Source organism: Frankliniella occidentalis, unplaced genomic scaffold, assembly GCF_000697945.3.
Source record: "Frankliniella occidentalis isolate FOCC.00 unplaced genomic scaffold, Focc_3.1 Scaffold72, whole genome shotgun sequence".
In the NCBI taxonomy this organism is placed as follows: Eukaryota; Metazoa; Arthropoda; class Insecta; order Thysanoptera; family Thripidae; genus Frankliniella; species Frankliniella occidentalis.
This window is the reverse complement of record NW_026267202.1, coordinates 811,676-831,467: the sequence shown is the minus strand read 5'-3', so window position 1 is coordinate 831,467 and position 19,792 is coordinate 811,676. Positions and strand designations below refer to the sequence as shown.

Below are 19,792 nucleotides of genomic sequence, written 5' to 3'. Positions count from 1 at the left end.
TATACATTTTAATGGATTGAAATCTGTTTTCACCGCGCCTTCGTTTCTTTCTTCCGCGTGACGGTCCGGGTCCGGGGCGTCCCGAGTCGAGCTGAACGAGCTGAACACGCAATCAGTCACGAGAACAAATTGTTGATCAGGCCGCGAGCCGGGCGGAGCCAGCCGCGAGCCGTGCCGCGCCACGCCACGAGGGCTACGGCCGGCGGTGGGTCTTGCCAAATCCTCGTCCCGCAACGCCACGCCACGTCGTCCCACCCCGCGCTCCCCGGCGCTCAGGCGAAACCATCTTTCGCGGCCACTCACTTCAGGTTTCTTGTCATGTGACCAGGATTTTGTTTAGAAATTTTGGGGAGGAATTTGCACAGATAGTTCCATGCAGCCCGTTTGAAAAGCACCGTTCCATCGCCACGCTGTACGCTCTCTACCCCCCCCCTCCCCCCGAAATGTTTTCCCAAGTTTCTCTTCTTTTCTTTCATATTTCCCCCCCCCCCCAAAAAAAAAATGGTGGGCGGGGTGGGGGTTATATTTCGCACCGGCCGGCTTTTGCGGCCTCGTGCATGCCATGCAGTCGAGCCGGGGCGGCGGGGGGACGAAGCGAAGCGCGGGCAAGGCCAGCGGGCCGCGCACTCCTTCTTGTCCCTTGCATCGTCCTCCCTCTCGGCCGCACCGCTGGGAATAGACTGGCGGCCGGTGCCGGCGCGCGGTGCAGCGCGCGCAACGTGCGTGCGCAGTGCGTGCACGATGCATGCGCGGGGATGAATCGCCCCCCAGGGGATGCCGGACGGGCCCTGCAGTGTGAAAATTAAATCTCCCACCCCTCTCTCCCTCTGCTTCTCTTTTTTCCCTTCCCCTATTTGGTTTGAACTTTTGCGCAATAAAGGTCAGGTCGTGCGTGTGTGGGGGTGGAGGTGGGGGTGTGGGGTGGGTTTAGACTTGAGGTAAACGAGGGGAAAATACAAAAGAAAAGGGGTGATTGGGGGGGGGGGGGGGGGGGTGACTGGATCGCTGATTGTCTTGTGTGGTTTTCGGTTTATATGCAATTTGTAGCATTTTTTAATTATTTTTTTATAGCAATTTATTTTCATTTTTCCTGCAGGGTGGTGAACTGACCAACGTCAGCCATGGAGCCCCGCAAGCAGCCGGTGTCGCCCGAGGTTGCGCTCGCCTCGGAAGTCTTCGACAAGCTGTGCTCTTCAACCACCCTTAAGACCATCCTCGGCCATCACCGCCACCTGTGTGACCTGCTGCACCTCAAGCCGGGACCCTTCCCACAGTTCTACCTCAAACTGAAGGTGATTCGGCCGCACGTTGTGCCGCGCGTTTTTATTAGCATTCTTGAACCTACTATATCGATCTTTTTAATATTTTGTACAGTCAAAACTTCGCTCATGGAAGGCTCAGCCCCTATGGAACAAATTTGATAAACGTGGAAGTCATAAATGTTATAACAGAGGAAAGGCTTGTCCAAACACCCGGGTGAGTTTTCTATCTTGCTAAAATTGTTTCTGGAGTTGTTGTGTTTTTTTTTAATGTTTTTTTTTTTAAACTAATGTCCAATTTTTATTTCTTTTTGCAGGTACTGATAATAGGTGCCGGACCCTGTGGTTTACGAGCTGCTATAGAAGCCCAGCTTTTGGGCTGCAAAGTAGTTCTAATTGAGAAGAGAGATAGGATATCAAGAAATAATGTTTTGCACTTATGGCCCTTTGTAATTCAGGATCTAAGAGCGTTAGGCGCAAAGAAATTTTTTGGAAAATTTTGTGCTGGTTCTATTGATCATATAAGTAAGTTAGTCATTGTACTTAAAGAGTTTTGTGGTGCCTTTTTTTTATTTCTAGAGATTTCTTCTATCCTGTGTTTCTATTTTAACTCTAGGTATTCGGCAACTTCAATGTATTTTACTGAAGGTTGCACTTATATTAGGTGTTGAATTTCATGAGGGGGTTGGCTTTGAAGCCTTAGTGCCACCTCCAGAGGATCAGACAGAAAGTGAGTTCCCTCTTTTAAATTACTGCTTGAACGTTTCTGAAGGTGTCTCTATTCCCCAGCAGCTTAAATTTATCATCATTATTTTTTAAGGGATTGGCTGGAGATGCATCACCAGCCCAGCTGATCACCCTGTTTCTCAATATGAGTTTGATGTCCTCATTGGGGCTGATGGCAAACGCAACACTTTAGAGGGTAGGTAGAGTGTTGTCAATGGTGAAGCATATATCTAGCTTTAACTCTATTGTTTTTAATCTAAATAAATCTTTGATTCAATTTTCAAGGATTCAAGAGAAAAGAATTTCGGGGGAAATTAGCCATAGCAATCACAGCGAACTTTATTAACCGAAAATCTGAAGCAGAAGCTAGAGTGGAAGAAATATCAGGAGTGGCATTTATTTTCAATCAGAAATTTTTTAAAGATTTATATGCTGCCACTGGTATTGATCTGGAAAACATAGTTTACTACAAGGACGAAACACACTATTTTGTGATGACTGCCAAAAAACATAGTCTGCTGAACAAGAATGTTATTCTCCAGGTAAATTACTTCTATAATATACATTTTAATGGATTGAAATCTGTTTTCACCATTTTTGACAAAATTATCTTCAATTATCTTCCAGGATTACCCAGATACAGCCAAGTTACTGGATCCTGAAAATGTGGATAAGGAAGCCCTCATGGAGTATGCTAGGGAAGCTGCTGACTTTTCTACAAATTATAAATTGCCACACACAGAATTTGCAGTAAATCATTACGGACAACCAGATGTTGCAATGTTCGATTTCACATCAATGTATGCTGCTGAGAATGCTAGCCGTGTAATTGAGAGAAGAGGTCATAAACTCTTAACTATGCTAGTTGGTGATAGTCTTTTAGAGGTATCATATTGTACTTACCACTACCACCACTACAAATGATGAAATTGTTTGTTAAGGCTTTTGCTAATTGCATAAACTTTCCCTTTTTCTAGCCATTTTGGCCTACTGGATCAGGATGTGCTCGTGGTTTTCTCAGTGTCCTGGATGCCTGCTGGGCTATCAGAGCATGGGGAAGTGGACAATATTCTTCATTAGAAGTTTTAGCCGAACGAGAATCTATCTACCGGTTGCTTGGTCAAACTACTCCTGAAAATCTAAATCGAGATCTAAATGCGTACACCTTAGAACCTCAGACCCGTTATCCAAACTTAAATTTTCGTGCTGTCACATCAATGCAAGTAAGGGGTCTGTATGATACAGATGATGTCGCTGGACTAGAAGCAATGCTTCTGAATCCAGGACCAACCAATGCACTAGAAATGCCTAAAAAGAGGAGGCGCAAGGATTCCCAAGTTCACCCTGACACTTTACTGCATTGGCTTAAAAAGCAAGTAGCTCTGTATGACAGTATTCACATTCTGGATATGACATCATCTTTTAAAAATGGCTTGGCATTGTGTGCAATTATTCATCGATATCGTCCAGACTTGATTGATTTCCATTCCCTCAAGCCTGATGATATTGTAGCAAATAATCAACTTGCATTTGACACCCTTGAAAGAGAGTTAGGAATCCCACCAATGATGACTGCTCAAGAAATGGAGGAATGTGATGTACCTGACAAACTAGCAATGCTATCTTATTTGTCCCAAATATATGACACATTCCGTGGTGAAATCCCTCACATTAAACATCCCAAGCTGGATGAAATGGAAGACAAGAAAGACAAAACCACTGATGCTCTTCTGGCAAGCCGTAAGAGAGATCTCAGCAAACTCACTCCACAACAGACTGTTAGTTTGCTTAGTCGGATAACAAACCATCGTCAGTCGGCTGGACGGAAGAAGTACGGCAGTGAAAGAGTTGACCGCGATGGAACACCATCGTCCATCATTAGCAACCCTGAAAAAGACAGGAGGCATTCAAATGACGTCTCAAGGAGAAATCGAAAGAGGAGAAGCGGTGCTTCTGATCGGGCTGCATTAACCTTGGTGAGTTATAAATTAATATTACAGTAATTAAAACTCTAGTGTAGAGCTTAATTTTTATTTGTGGGGTTTGTGGTTTATCAATTGTGTAGGAAGAGCAAATAGCACGCAGGTGTCCCCGTAACTGGGAAGTGGAAGGCCTCAGTTTGGTGAGTGTGGGAGTATGTGAAGGGGTCTTTTCTTGTGTGTCATGGGGCTTTCCACAGAAATTCTCAACTTTGGTGTTTTGGTATTTGCTTGGGATTGTAATGGTGGTGGTGTTCATAGGAGGAGCAGATGTCTCGAATTCAGGAACGCATCAACCGCCTTGAAGAAATCAAACAAAATCGAATTGAGCGACAAAAACGCAGCAAGTATATGCAAATGCTTACAAGGCAGCAGTTCTACAAAAGTATCCAGATGCTGCAGGCCAATGCACCCCGTTCTGATGATGATGAGTCTCCCTTTGAAGATTACTCGCTCTTTATGTACCGCATGACTGCCCCTGATTTTCAGGATAGAGTCAAAGATTTGGAGCAGAAACTGTTATATCCTGTAAGGCTGCCTGGATAGTGCACCATTTTCATGCTTTGGTGATTCAGTGCAAAATGGCTTCTTGATGCTTATTGTGTTGTGTTTTCTCAGTTCAGGATTGCCTCTGGATTTCTGTGTGCTGCTTTAATTTTTGCTTTTCAGGCTTTTCTCATTTGAATTCAGGATACAGTTTTGGTTTTGTTCCTACCTGTGCCTTCCTAATAATCAGCATGTTCTGACTTGCAAGAATAACATCTTTATCAATGTCTAATATCTTTGCTACTTGAGGGAGTGTGGAAATGTTTTCAGGAATCTGCTTGTGGAGTAATCTGTCGTGGCTTTTGCTTTGACTTCTGGTAATAAATTTCAAAATTTCTTATTCAGCTCAGTAAACACCCAAACTTGCCTGTATTCTGAGAACTGTTTTCCATATTTTGTGATGTTTTAAAACTATGTTTATTTCACTAACTGTGATGTTGTGCTAGTGTCTTAATTTAATGTCAATATGAGTTTGTCATGAATTCGTGTATTTTCACTTCAACAAAATTTCTAAAAACTTATAATTATTTCAGGATCGTGAATCCCGCCTACAGGAAGAAATGAAACGTGGAACAGTTGATCCGGAGTTTTCTGGAAGAATAAAGCATATTGAAGATAAATTACGCCGAGTCCCAGTAACAGAAAAGAAACCAAAGGATCTCAATAGAGCAATTGGTAACCATAATTATCTGTACAGTAGTATGTGGAACCCATGTGCTTATCTTACCTTGAATTAATATTAATTTTCCTATACAGGCAAAATTGAAAAAACAGATTGGAATGTTAAAGAAATTGAAAAGAAAATTGCTGAGAATAAAACAACAGGAAGAAGTCCTCGTCAAAGAGCAGAAAAGGTGCCAAAATGGAGCAGACAACAATTTGATGATAAGGCTAGTTTTCTCCTTTTTTTCTTCCCATTTCTTTTTACTGCTCTTCAACAGATACTAACGTAAAATTTATATGTTCACAGTTCACAGCAATGGAGAAGAAACTTCGAGTCAAAGGATTTGATCAAGAAACAGCTAGCAAATATGCAGAAATTGACATAAGCTTGAAGCAGCTTGAAAAGAAAATTAAAGAAGGAGGTGCTTTGGAAGCAGGGAAAGTTTCTGCAATGGCTGCCCAATTAGCTAACAAAAATCAGCAGGAGGCAGAAAAAGTCACTATTCAGCGCTCTGTAAGCACTTATTTTGACTTAGGTAGCTTAGTTGTATTCTTTGGTTATGCTCTTCTCTCTACATTCTAGCTTTTGTGTTTTTACAGAATTCAAGACCTGCACTGGTCTTACCGGCCCAAGGAGGCTCTGAAATGTGTCACTTCTGCAATAAACGGGTTTACCTAATGGAAAGGTTAAGTGCTGAGGGAAGATTTTTCCATCGTGGTTGTTTCCGTTGTGAATACTGCAGCACAACTCTGCGTCTTGGTAGCTATGCATTTGACCGTGATGGTAAATTTGGAAGCAGGTTCTTCTGCACACATCATTTTGGGATGCATGGCACTCAGAAGATGAAGACTGCTCGCAAGAGTGAAGAACTAAGAAACATTCTTGGCAAAGAAAACATACCTCGTCAGCTCACAATTGCCAAAACTCCTGACAAGGTGATTATCACACTCCCATCAATTAAGTTATTCTTTTATTTGTTGTACTTCTCCTCCTCTCTCTGACCGATAATTTAATTTCAGAGCAAATATGTTGTTGGTGGTGTTGATACTGCTGATAGTCAAGATCAGAAAGCTCTTAGCACACCTCAACCGAAACCTTTGGATATAGACATTGATCTAGATCGTGGACAGACCCCAGAGCGCATTACTTTCTCTAATTTGGCTGGAGCTGCAGGCTCATCGGACCAAGAAGATCATCCAAGTGAAATGGATGAAGATGAATGGACTGACCGTAATTTTGGTGCCTCTGCTGCAGAGTGTGATTCCAGTGATGACTTGTCTGACCTGAGGTAAGTCTTCTTAGCTTCTTTTCTTCCTTATATAATTTGTGGAATCTTATGAGTTTTTGTCCAAGATCAGATGTTTTTATTTCGATGTCTTACAAATTTACAGTGATGAAGATGACGATGGTGCAGAAGCCTTTGCAGAAGCAATAGATGTGCCTCTTACCGCTGATGAAACTCTTCGCCTTGCTGAGAATTGGACAAGGCGTTATAGTACAGATGGAACTCGACAAAATGGTGCTAATGATAAAGACAGAGTTGCATTAGGATCTGCTGGTGATGAGGATGAAGAGCCAGAAAGTGGAAGCTATGAGTATGAAGATGGGAGTGATGACTTTAGCTATCAGGAGTATGATAGTGAAGGTGAGATGAACAGAGGAATTCAATACTGACATGAATTGTCTTTCTAAATCATGACTCTAAATCGATTTTGTTCCTTTTTTTAAGATGATGATAGTGACACCGCTACCGAAGGAGAAGAAGAAATTAGACAACGTGAACTCCGTAAACAGGAAGTCCGTCTTGAAGTGCCAGACTGTCTTCCAGGAAGAAACGATACTGACACAGGATCGGATACTGAGGTGAAAACGGCGCCCATATCTCCTCATTGTAGTTCCTCTGATCTTTTCTGTTCTCTCAGTGACCTTACGACTCTTGATAGTGATGTTCCTGCTATCAATACCAGCTTTGAAACTAGGGTTCAATTGTCAGATTCAGAAACATACTTGAATCAAATGAGGACTAATTTAGATACAGTTAGCTTTGAGGGCAATCCGATTCAAGATACCATGCCTACTACTCCAGCTGCAGCCCATTCTTATTTGAATGGTGATGGTTTTAAAAAGTCGGGTCCGTCAAACACTCTTGTTGACTCAAGAAGAAATGCTGGGAATGGTTCTGAAGAGCCATTGCTAGTAATGGCTGATGTAAAGCCCTCTGTTTTACCAGGGTCAGATTTAGTGCCACTTGCATTTGATGCTTTGTTTAATGACCTCTGTGGTGACTTTGATTCTGACCAAATGTCTGTAGCAAATTATTCTGTAGACTCCGACTCTTTACATGGACATGGTTGGTCAGATACTGAGTCTGTCATTAATATGAATTGTGCTGCTGTTTTGCAACCCTTAACTAAACCTACTGAGTCAACTGCAAACTTACCAGCCATTAATGTGTCCCCAGTAATATCTAGTCCAGTGGGAGATAGTAAAAAGAAACTTCTTGGAAGTCAGATTAAGGTTTCAGCAAAGATTGTCGATGCACAGTCTTTAATGCCATCTAAGTGCATACCAGTTATTGTAAACCAAGCTTTTGATTGCCAATCAAAACTTGACTCTCCTAGCATTAGCACGACTAAAGCAGCACTTAAAGATTTCACCTCACCTTTAATTCCAGTTAAAAAAGAAAGTTTTTCAGCTTCTGACAGTATTCCTATCCCCAACATCTCATGTTCTAAGCCATCAAAATCTGCTCCTCCTTCACCTCAGTGGAAAGCTGCTGTTTTTAGTCCTTCATCTGTTCCTGCCTCTCCCAAGCCTCGGAAGAAAAAGAACAAATTTAAAGAAATTTTGTCATCTGTTACTATTAGCAAGGACTCTGATCCACAAACTCCACCCACTCCCAGCAGACGGAGGAAGCAGAAGGGTAACCCCAAGGAAAATCTCACTTCTACCCCTTCAAGTCCTCAAACTACTCCTAAAAGAGAGAAGAAGCTTGTTTCATATCCGAAGGGTTCAGTTGATGAAACTGAAACAGCTAGGTCCTCAAATGGTCATGACTCTGGTCACAGTACTGCATCAGTCACTCCCTCTTCACCTCCTGCTACTCCTTCATCCTTACCAACAACACCAACTTTACTTTCCAGACCTTCTTCTCCCTCAGTGCCACACTCACCTCCTCCATCTCCAGTGGTTTGTCGGATCATACCCCTTCCCAACTCAGAGTCAGTTTCTCCTTTACCATCGGATACAGTGGCAGAAAATAATGATCCTGTCTGTCTTTCATCATTAGAAATAGAAAGTTCAAGAGTAACTGACCTGAAAACTCCTGTTGAGTTGGTTCTATCAGATACTAGGCCATTTTCACCGAGTCCCCCCTCTAGGCCTATGTCCCCTCCGATTTCTCGTCCTCTGTCACCAGTGACATACCGTCGTAGATCCAGTGGAGCTTTGTCTCTGTCTTCTCGTCGAAATTCGTTAACAGCTAGTCGTTACAATTTGCCTACCACTTCTTCTTACAGTTCAACCCGATATAGTACTCCAAATAGTTCTTACAATTACACATCCCGTTACAGCTCTCCATCATCATCCTATACCTCATCTCCTGTCTCAAAGCCATATGCTTCGCCTTCCTATTCATCTTCAGCTTATTCTTCACCTGCATATTCCTCAAGTTCATACCCGTCTCAGCCCTATTCGTCAAAATCATATACTTCAGGGAGTTCTTTAGGAGCTAGTTATTCATCTAAGTATACACCAAATCCAACTTCTTCCTATTACTCCTCTCCTAATAGTCGATCAACAGCAGCTAGCAGAAGCTCAAAATCTAAAGAAAGCTGTGTGATTTCCTAAATAGTGTTTTGGAATTCGTTGTGAATATGCCAAGTCAGTAGATGGTGGTTTACAAATTGTTGTTACCTCCTCTTGTTTATTTTCCTTTTAACTTTGTGATTTTTCTCTAGTCATTTGCTCTCAAAATATAAATAAATGAGAAAGTGATTTGTTGTAGAAATATCTGTTTGTATGTGTTACGTCTTTTATCAAAGAGATGGTGGAGCAATTTTATGATCAGAGGATTGCTGTCATAATGCATAAGATAGGTATATACTGTATCTCCACCTACCTTAGTCAGTCATTGGTTCAGATCTCAGGCTTGGTTTGTCAGTTCTGCCAGCAGCTCTGACATACATTTCCAAAGATATTAAATTCCAGGTATTTATGATGAATGTTTGTTTGCGAGAGTTCCTTGTTGTGTTTGTGTGGTCATTAACCATGATTTGAGTTTATACCTTATTTAAGGCAATCAATGCCCTTGGGAGTAGATTTAAAAGTCTCCTCTATTGCCAAATCCATAAAATTTTTCATCAATAATTTAGATGCTTCTATCAAATATGGGTAGATGAAGCTACTGGCTGTGTGTGATCTAACATTTAAGGCTCCTGGTTTGCACTATCTTCTGCATATTATTGTGAATGGACATCTTTTTGCCTTGCACATCTATAGTGTATATAATTTACTTTTGCATTCCTCTTCCAAAAGTGTTAGTTTCAATTGCACTAACTCTCCAGCTATTTCTACTGTGAAGAGAATCCTTTCTTCTCCCCCATATACGTAATGTGTATGATAAATGACGTAACACACGTGGACAAGAATTAGCACCTAAGGTCAAGGACTGAATTCCCCGGCTCTATAGCTAATTCTAGATTTTCTTCATAGTACATTCCAATCATTTGTACTTGTAAATAGGCTTGATTTGAATTCTATCTATCTTATCCTGAGAAATATCGTGAGTGTGGCTGCTGCAAGTTTATAAGACTGATTTTATAATAATATCTGTGTGACATTAGAATTTGTTTCTTTAGAGCTTTTCTGACACTTCCATTGCAGACTTGATATTCATCTGTTCTTCCTGGCTATGCTTGACCTGGCTCTGATGTTGTCTTCAATTGTTTTATGCCATGCCTTCTTAACATAATTTTGCAGGATTATTTTCTCTTGTGTCTCTAAATAAAACCTACTCTTTCAGAAATTTAAATTTAAAACCCTGAATATTGTCTTATTTGTTTGCTTTTATCACCAGGTTGCATCTGAAGAAACTTCTTCTGAATCAGAAAGTGTGGAAAATTCTGCCACCGAAATAGAAACTGATTCTGAATTTGAGCATGATGGAACAACTCCCACTAGGCATGAAATTCCAGATATAATTATTAGTGATCATCTCACCCAAGATATTGAGGAGCCTAAAAAGGTCCAGGTTAGTAGCAGTGCAAAGTTAATTTTCTCATTTTACATTCTATCTTGAAAGTTATCAAATTACTTGTATTACAGATTCGAAGTGGCAATGTGATAAATGGTAATGTTACCAAAGAACCATCTGGGATCAAGCTTCAGTTCTCTCCACTACAAAACAAAGTTGAATCAAATAACAATGCAATCACAAATAACCCGGTGAATCAACCAACCCCTGTGAGACCATCACCTCTGATGAATCCTCGACGGGGTGATTACCTATTGAACCGAACCCAATCAACTGGTGGCATAGCTTCTAAACTTTCGCTAGAGTTAAAGAAACGTTATCTTTTAGGGGGAGATGGAGCTGGTTCTGTCAAAAAGTCTGGATCGGCTACAACATTAGATACCAAATTCAAAAGTTTTGTTGATCAAATATCAGAACACCAGAAGCTCCTAAACCCTACTCCTTCAGAACCTAGTCCTACTATGCAAGCTTTCCTTCAGAGCACCTCCAAACTTCATACTTCTCCTAAACCATCATTACCTTCCTCTACCACTTCAAGCATAACGGCCTCAACTGTTGCCACTTATGGGAAAAAGGAGTTACCACCTGTCCCAGGTATATTTCCTCATGTTTGTGGCCAATCATCTTTGGATAAATCATCATCACTCAAGTTAGATAAGAGTATTCCTGATGTTGCAGCAGTTTCATTGCCTGGACACAAAGAACTGCCTGCTGATAATGTTTTTGAACATGTATGCGGGAAAACATCTGAATCCCTTAGGGTCGCAAACTGCCGAACCTCAATAAAAAGAAATGAACCAGAAGAGCCTCTTGACAGTTTACAACCTGACTCTCTCATCAACCAACCGTCCGGCGATGAAGAAACCAAAGAGAATCCAGACAGGCCGACAGACAGTAGACCGCGTAGTCCAGTGCATGAAACCTCAATTATTGTTCCATCCATAGCATGGCAAGATGTAAATAAGAGCCGGAAGGAAGATATGGATAGTGACTCACTCTCATCAGAAGTCAGCTTAGCAGATGAGGAAAATGAACAAGAAGACTGTAAGGATCAGAGAAGAGAGCCAGAATCCCCCAAACTTCCTCCTAGAGTGGAAGTGCACAACTCAAAGGGTGAAGTGCTTCAAGGAGATGCTGTGCAACGATCAACTCCAAAGCCTCCTCTTGACCTGCCTCTTAGTTCGGTGCTTGGTTTAACCTTAGGCAGACAAACAGGAAGTGGGAGGAGTAGCCCTGTTTCTCCTGTTTCTCTACAGGCAGACCTGGGCCATGCACCCCTAACCGAAACAGAATTGTCAGACTGGGCCCATGATGCCAACCCGGGAGTGTCGGAAGATCTTGAAGATGTTGAATTTAATATTAATCCAGAATTTGTGACCCTGCGCCGTAACAAGAAGCCGAAGGGTGCTCGGAAAGCCCAACGAAGTGAAAATGTCCAGGCTGCTAAAATAGCCACTGGTGAGGATTTGGAAGACTTTGATAATGAAAGAAGCTCCAGCTCTGGTCATGTTCCTGTGGTCCCTCGATTACATGCCATGGCTTCTGAAGAAAATCTTGAGTTTATGGATACTGGAGAAGAAGGAAGTAGCACCGATGATCAAATTAATGGAACAAAGCAAAAGCTCCGCAATCAGGGATATGCACAATTTGTAAATCTTGAAGATACATCACCATGTGCCATAAACAAAGAATTGCTTCGTTTGCCTAGTGGTAATGGCTACATTCCCTTGAATGACGATGCAGATGATGAAGATGTTGCTACTCCTGTTGTCGAGACATGTTCATCTATACCACCTGTCGCAAGTACCTCATCCCCAGAAAATACGAGCAGTACTAGTTCAAGCTCAGATTCTAAAAGTATTTTGGACCAAAATAAAGGATCTTCATCCACAGTTGAGCTAGTTGATGAAGACAATTCCTGCCATGTGGAGCCCTCAACTGAGGACACTACAACAACCAGTGACATGATAACTATTGTAGATACCCCTTTAAACCCCCCACCTGCTGTCCTTAAAGGCTCTGATGAAGTAGAACAGAAAGCCTATGCAGAATGTGTTAAGCGATTGCAAGGTAGAGTTTCCCCCTTCAGTAATGCCCGTGATTCAATTGATATTAGAAAATCAAGAAGATCAAATAAATCCTCTCCAGAGTTGATGTCACCTGTTGAAGTGAAGGCTACCACTGACGTGACCCTCGCTACAGAACCTGATACTTCAACAACCCCAACTTATGCAAGCGGCTCATTGAAATCACCTACAACATCTAGAAAACTTCAGCAACTCTCCCAAGAACGATCAAAACAGAAAAGCCTTATTCATGACATGGTAATGGACAAACTGCTGGCTCAAAAAAAATCACCTCAAGAGCGAAAAGCTCGCAAGGGTATAAGAAGTTCTGCAAGTCCTCTCAGTGGGTCAAGTTCAATCAGCTGCATACCAAACCTAGGCAATGTGGAATCAGAAAGTATTAAGAATTCACCTCCACCTCCTCCATCAGTTTCGGCACATAAGTCTTCCAATTATAAGTCTGAGGATATGAGCAAGCGTCACAGCGACAATGATATTCTTGATGAGAGTAAGACTGATGATAAAGAGAAATTTTTCACTCCCATGCTGACTGTAAAAAAGCGCACATTATCAACACCTGATGATCGTGAGGAATATCTGACACCACTCACTTCTATGAAAAAACGTGCCATGTCGGAAACTCGAGCTCGTCCTTTTTCAGTTCATGGAGTTGACCAAATAAGAGAGGTGGCTGAAAAGGCAAGAGATACGGCAGCCCTACCTGACACTCCACTAACTAACCCTGAAGCTTTCTCATTGCCAGATATCCGTAAGGCCTTGTTCACTTCCCCTGATGAAGTTTTCAAAACTCCCATTGCACCTCCAAGGCCAAAACATGAGGAGTCGAAGAGAACTGCTGAAAGAGAAAGAGCTCGGAGAGAAGCAAGAGCAAGAGCAAGATTGAAGTCTGATGAAGAACTTGGTTTGAGCCCTGAAGACTACATCAAAGCCTTGAAGGATAAGGCTAGTCGCAGACTGGATTCCAGTGCTGAGAGAGCTCATACAAATTATGTGCCTGATGGCAGCTGCAATTCGTCGTCTTCTTCACAGGTAATGTAGCAGAATTTTATTTGTGTTTTTAAATGTTGATAATCTGTCAATCAATAATATTTAGATGTATGATATGTTACACAAATATCATCAATCTAGAAACTGTTAATTAGTGTCTCTTTAAAAGGCAAAACTTAAAAAATATTCAGGAATCTTCTTTTGTACGTTGTTACTGTATTATGATATGATACTTGCAGCCAACTCTTTACCAGTTGTGAGCTAACCTATTCCATATCTAACTATACTGATCTGGAATTGGTTTATTTGCTCAAATTTTGTTTCTGATTTCCTCTCTTTTCTTATCTTATTTAACCAACCTTACTCATAAATTGTACTTAGCAAAAGTTGGGTGGTGGAGATGGAGTTACTCTACGTCCACAACCAAAATCGAAAGACTCAGAAAGGAGGAAGAGTATCATTCAGGCAGTATCTGACTTCTTCCACAAAAAGACCAGCTCAAGTGGTAGTCCGTCCAGCCCATCCCCCCCAAGCACTAGCCACAACACCCCCGAAAAGGAAAGAGATCGAGACCACATAAAATTCCCTCGATTTCGGCTTGCCCAGAAGTCTAAAGACAAAGAAAAAGCAAAGGTAAGCTTTCTCCTCCATCCTCATCCTCTAATTTATATCTATCTAGATGAGAATATTGATGATTTTATGAACAATCAAGTTTCTTGTTGTATAATTACCTAGATGGTGATTAGATCTGGCTGTTTAAATAAGATTTTTTTTATCACCAAAATTTCTAACAAATTTTTGAACATGATTGTTCCATTTCAGCTGGACCATGATGGAGCTAATGACTATTCTTTTGATTTTGAAGTAAGCACCTTTGTCTCATTGTTGTCTGTTTTGTCAGTTTGTTTGGTAGCTGTGGTTGTAATGGTTGCTGCATCTTTTATATTGTCTTTTACATATTTCTATTTCACCTTGTTCTGATCGTACATACAGTGTTCATTAATTTTGAGGGTGTGTGAATTTCTAAATCTTTTCAAAAAATTTGTCTTACTTGTATCTACCTTCTCTATATTTCTTTGGCATGCCATTCATTGATATCTACCCATATTTAATCTTAATTAGAAACGGTCAAGTAGATAAAATGCTAAAATTCTAAAATCATTAAATGTTTACCAGCATATCTTTCTGGGTTTTCACACTCCCCTTTGTCTCTCGGTTTCATTATTTTGATTTCAAACATTTAGGAAACTGGTTTGGTGCATGGTATCATTGTAATTCTACATTTTAGTTGCTTGAGAGTATAATACTGTCCTTCTTTTCAATTTCTGTTCAAAAATTTCACTAACATGAAGGGGTATGAAGGGGTATATTTAACATGTGACTTTTGGCTGAACGTAAGCATATGAATTCACAATTTAAGGCTAATTTTGTGATGTTTTCTATATTTCATTCCTTTACTATCGGAGATTTTTTTCCCTTTTTTTTCCCCTAAATTAATCCTTTAATTTGATGGTCGACCTCTCTTGTTCTGTATCACTTTTTTTTTGTTTGCATGTATTTTAGAGAATTTTTTCTTGGTTTTGTGTGTGTTTAAATTGCCATGCAGATTTAGTCGTTAAATGAACATATCTGCAGTATATAGGAAATGTTAGAAGTTTCTAGTAGTCAGAATTCTTAAAAGCTTTCTGTTGAAATTTTCCATCTATAATTTAATATCTTAATGTATGTCATAAATCACAACTTGTTCTTGACGTTTTTTGACCTTTCACTAATTCTCTCTTTCCCCCTTGTTTGTGGCAGCAGCAGGTGCAGCATGCTCGGACATCAGAAAAAGAAGCTCTCATCAACAGGGGAATGGGGTTCAGTACTGCTGCAGCAGTGTCATCTGCAGCAACTGCCATGGCCCCGGTTGTTGGTCCACCTCCGGTACCCCCACCGCCGTCAGCCTACATTGCACAAACCTCAGGTAAATGTCCCCCTTTCCCTATTTTGTACATGTATCTTGTTTTGGTTAGTGTGGAATAGTTCAACTGAGTTTTTACCAGATGATACGTAGCATCAATGGCTCGTGCTGTCGTAAATTTAAAAGTAAAGGTGTTGAAAGTTAAAGTGTTAGAAGCTGGAACATTGTCATTTAAAGTGTCAGGTTGTTGTTGTATTTTACCCCTGTACTTTCCCCTACATCTAGAAATTTGTTACATTGCACATTTCTTTTAAAATATTGATTCATGGCTCCATAATTTACACTGCAATCTGTTGTTGTTGAGTCTGGCACCTATTGAGTCACCTTGTTATGAATTTGACACTACAGGCACCAAATGGCATGTCGATGCTTGTGTAGATGACAGCCAGTCAGAGTTAGAGGACTTGGATGACTCTCGCGCTACAGGCATGTCAACACCCACCCAAGGTTCAATCTCTATTGATGGTTCCACATCAAAGAAACAGACTCGCCTTAGCAAACGTGTTTCTCGTCAAGCACAGATGAAAAGGTATTTGAATGAAACTGTATAACTACGGTATTGTACTCTTTGGTACTGACAAAATTTTATGGAAATATGTCCAGTATTGTTGTGAGAAATATAAAAAATTAGAGTATATTAATATTTTTTTAATTTAAATTGTGCTCTTTTCAGGCTTCGCATGGCTCAAGAGATACAGCGCCAGTTGGAAGAATTGGAGGTAAAACAGAAAGTGTTAGAACAACAGGGTGTTGGTGTTGAAAAATCATTAAGAGGCGAAGGCAATGGTAAGCATATTTTGCATGTTTCTTTTGTAATTTTAGTCAATTTTTTCATGAATTAAAGAAATAATCAAGCTTTTCATTGACATTTTGTAGAGAATGGCCGCGAGGAGGTCGATTTACTGCACGAGTGGTTTAATCTTATGCGTGAACGGTCTGAACTTCGTCGATATGAAAGAGAGTTGATAGTCAGAGCTCAAGAATTGGAGCTTGAGGACAGACATGCTCGTCTCCAACTGGAATTAAGAGATCGTCTTGCTAAAGATGGTGAGTTATAAATTCTTCTTGTATAAACAGCAGAAATGTAACATTACTAGTACCGGTATCTTGGATGATCTTAGTTACTGCAATGTTTTAACTTACAAAATTTATTGTTTCCTATGCAGATGCTAGCAAGACAGGTGATGATGTTGCTACTGAAGGACGTATATTGAGTGAAATGCTTGAAATTGTTGAAAGGCGAGATTCCCTCATTGCCCGTCTTGAAGCTGATCGACAAAGGTGCGGATGGATGGTCCAAATGTCAAGTGTGTGCAGGCACAGACCATGGAAACCACATTGCTTCTTTGTCCTTCTACTGTGGCTGGTTCAGCTTGCAGTAGCATGGACACTTTCCTATGTTGTAGTTGGCCTATTTCTTCCTGATTCAAACCCCTAGCATGTGCTTGTAAAACATGGTTTTCTTATGAGGTGATGGATTTGATTAGTCTGAATTTTCTCCACAATTATTGCATGAGTTTTGTTACTGCATGATTATACACTAGAAGGTCAAATTAAAGCTTTTTAGTCATTATTTACACTCCATATATCAACATTTAACATTTTGTATTTCACCTCAAACATTGCTGCTGGTTCACACCACTGAGCATTTCTCCATCTTATGGAAAATGCTGGTAAATTTTATGGATTGTGCTTGAAAATATTCAATTTTTGATATTCCTGCTGTTGACTTTGCTTGTTGGCATTGCATTTTTCTCCCAAATTCATTATTTTGAAAAGTATTAGTAAGTGCATTGTAAAATGAAAAATCATTTTCATTAACACAACTGTCCCAAATATTATATTTTGTGCGGGCGGAGGGTTATATGTGTTTACTAACATTCCAATCCATACCTTAGTCAACTGCAACTAGGTTAGTGTAATTGGCAAATTATCCAATATGATTAGCTTGCATGGAATACGCACCATGCTTAGGCTTGTGTTCTTTATTTGCCATCTAAACACTCAATGCCCATTTCCCTCTTGCTCATCTGAACTTTTTCACTCAACAATTTAATCAGGTAAGGGTTCAACCTTCACAACACACAACAATCTTATCATTAGAAGTAAAGATTTTTATTTTCTAAGTGAACTCTTCTAAAGTGAACTGAATTTGTTGCTTTTTTACGTAGTTGGCCATGCATTTACACTGTGCCTATTTTGCATGACGTTTTGCACCTCTTAAAATCACACCCTTTTATTGTATGTATTACTGTTTTTATTTTAACAACTGTTTACTCTTTGTAGGTATCAAGAGGAGGACAAGGATTTGGAGGCTCAAATGTTGGCAAAGGGTCTACGGTTGACACCTCTCAGGAAAGAGTCCCATGTTTAGAGAGATGAGCAAGTCATACTGTCAGTAACATAAGATTCGATTTTGTAGTAGTTAGATTATTATTTGAAATGAGTCTACTAGTGGATGTTTCATTGGTTTTAAATTTTTATCTTTAACTTATGTTGTTTAACTATTTGTTTAAGTGTTTGCTCACAATTGAAACAAAGCTATTCTAAGAAAATCATAGCTTGTACTATTTGACATCCGTCATTAGTTTATTTATCAAATAATTATTAATATCTATTTCCCAATTTCTTGTGAAGTCTTGTGATTTGAGTTCAATAATTTCTCAAGTGATATCTACTGCTATTTGTTATGATTTTAGTCTTTTTGTTTGTTTTTGCATACATAGTTTTTTATTATGTCAATGATTCTTTATCAACATAGTCTGATTAACTATTTGATTCTTGTTTGCCTATGATAATGTTTGGTTTTGAGGCAGATTATTATTGTACGGATGGTCACACATGTAATGTGTTCAATAGGTCAGTTTTGTTTGCTTGCCTTTCATCATGACCATGACCATAGACAGTAGTACTGTACTTACATTGCTTGAACCCCCATGAATTAACTGTTTCCAGGATGTACGGTACCTGCATGGAAGATGATTTTGAAGATTCTACCTACCAAATTTGTCAATCTTTTAGCTTTCTCTCCTCTTGAGAAACAGAAACTTACTTTGATGTGTGTTCTAATTCCCCTAAATGCAGACAGTATCATCTGTAAATATTACAGCAACCTGTGATCTGCTTTGCCTGATAGTGCACATTCATGAATTTTGTGCATGATGTATGTATGTTTTTAATTAAGAACTCATTTTAAGTTAATCCTTTTGTGATTTATTCATAGTTAGTTCAAGGAAATGTTCAAGTTGAGGTGTGGAACATTTTGAAAGATTTTAAAAGAAGTTTTTAACATTTTGTGTTTTAAAGCTATTGCTGTGTGATACCAGATTACCAGATGCTTCTAAAAGAGGGTCCAATGTCAAGTAGGCCATGGTCCCAACAGTAATTGGTACAGTTGCAAAGGAAAGGTTTAAACTTGTCACCAATGATATGAAATAAGCAGTTTATTTTTCCATCGCCTATTACTTATCTTAGGAGAAAAATGTGTACATACAACAGGTCTGCAAAATGATATTTGTTGCCAAAATATCAAGATATTTATCTATGTAGATTTTAATATTTGTGTTACAGACTAAAAAGGATTTAATGATAGTCCTTTCAATGTCCCCAAACTTAATAGTCAAAGTACTGATTTCATTAAGCTCTTTAGATTTATTTCTGGTTCTGTGTATCTGAACTAAGATGCTATTTTTACTCCTGTCCAAAGAACAAAGTTCGTTGCATATTTTGACATACTATTAGGCGCTATTTTTAAATTTATTCCTAAGAAGAAATGTGTGTGTGTGGAATGGATAACAATCATACAAGCTTCTAAATATTGTGATAACACATGCTTGTTATAGTGCATAAAAATTACCGATCCTATAGTAATATTTTGTCATAAGCCAAATTACAATTTGTGTACTCTTCTAAATCATTGTATCTCTGTATTCAACACCATTCTAAATTTTTCGCAAGAAAAGTGTTTGTATTTTTATGTGGACAGAGCAAAAGTTTGTTAGACCTTGTAAATGTATGCTCAAAAAAAATCAGACATACCTCTGCATTCAACATTGCCTTGATATGTGAAATATTGTTTGCAATAAAGAGATAAACACGGATGTGACAGAAAGGTCACCAAAGTAAACTTATGACTTTCATTTACCACATGCAGCTCAATTTGGAAAGTTGAGGAGTTTACGAGTTTTCCTCGTTCATTCTTTCAGCCACTGCCCTGCTTGTAGTTACACAGTTGTAACTATTCATACAACAAACACTGTCACAGCAGCTTCTTTCGAGCCGACTGTAAACGTCTGCTCGGCGCCGTGTCGTACATGCTCACCCCCCC

The 19,792-nt window shown here is 39.8% G+C and overlaps 1 protein-coding gene across 13 annotated transcripts in view; it reads left to right on the top strand.

Moving 5' to 3' along the window:
* LOC113215085 (F-actin-monooxygenase Mical) overlaps nucleotides 1–19,591 on the top strand; it is a 75,879-nt gene extending 56,288 nt beyond the window's left edge. For 3 of the 13 annotated variants that reach the window (XR_008011254.1, XR_008011250.1, XR_008011251.1), the window contains 27 exons: nucleotides 1,097–1,292; nucleotides 1,375–1,476; nucleotides 1,577–1,784; nucleotides 1,876–1,989; nucleotides 2,080–2,181; nucleotides 2,271–2,527; nucleotides 2,613–2,870; nucleotides 2,963–3,961; nucleotides 4,051–4,107; nucleotides 4,226–4,492; nucleotides 5,044–5,185; nucleotides 5,267–5,400; nucleotides 5,481–5,687; nucleotides 5,774–6,109; nucleotides 6,194–6,462; nucleotides 6,566–6,819; nucleotides 6,904–7,037; nucleotides 10,252–10,425; nucleotides 10,500–13,544; nucleotides 13,884–14,135; nucleotides 14,325–14,366; nucleotides 15,303–15,468; nucleotides 15,814–15,994; nucleotides 16,139–16,251; nucleotides 16,342–16,512; nucleotides 16,632–17,525; nucleotides 17,752–19,591. Coding sequence is in view for 1 of the 13 variants with exons in the window: in XM_052268605.1 (XP_052124565.1) it covers nucleotides 1,122–1,292; nucleotides 1,375–1,476; nucleotides 1,577–1,784; nucleotides 1,876–1,989; nucleotides 2,080–2,181; nucleotides 2,271–2,527; nucleotides 2,613–2,870; nucleotides 2,963–3,961; nucleotides 4,051–4,107; nucleotides 4,226–4,492; nucleotides 5,044–5,185; nucleotides 5,267–5,400; nucleotides 5,481–5,687; nucleotides 5,774–6,109; nucleotides 6,194–6,462; nucleotides 6,566–6,819; nucleotides 6,904–7,037; nucleotides 10,252–10,425; nucleotides 10,500–13,544; nucleotides 13,884–14,135; nucleotides 14,325–14,366; nucleotides 15,303–15,468; nucleotides 15,814–15,994; nucleotides 16,139–16,251; nucleotides 16,342–16,512; nucleotides 16,632–16,746; nucleotides 17,752–17,839 (8,358 nt within the window). In the remaining 12 variants the exon portion in view is untranslated. Of the gene's footprint in view, nucleotides 1–1,093; nucleotides 1,293–1,374; nucleotides 1,477–1,576; nucleotides 1,785–1,875; nucleotides 1,990–2,079; nucleotides 2,182–2,270; nucleotides 2,528–2,612; nucleotides 2,871–2,962; nucleotides 3,962–4,050; nucleotides 4,108–4,225; nucleotides 4,493–5,043; nucleotides 5,186–5,266; nucleotides 5,401–5,480; nucleotides 5,688–5,773; nucleotides 6,110–6,193; nucleotides 6,463–6,565; nucleotides 6,820–6,903; nucleotides 7,038–10,251; nucleotides 10,426–10,499; nucleotides 13,545–13,883; nucleotides 14,136–14,324; nucleotides 14,367–15,302; nucleotides 15,469–15,813; nucleotides 15,995–16,138; nucleotides 16,252–16,341; nucleotides 16,513–16,631; nucleotides 17,526–17,751 lie in introns of all 13 variants that reach the window. The other 10 variants (XR_008011252.1, XR_008011253.1, XR_008011255.1 and 7 more) reach the window with 9 other exon arrangements.
* The last annotated feature ends 201 nt before the right edge of the window (nucleotides 19,592–19,792 follow it).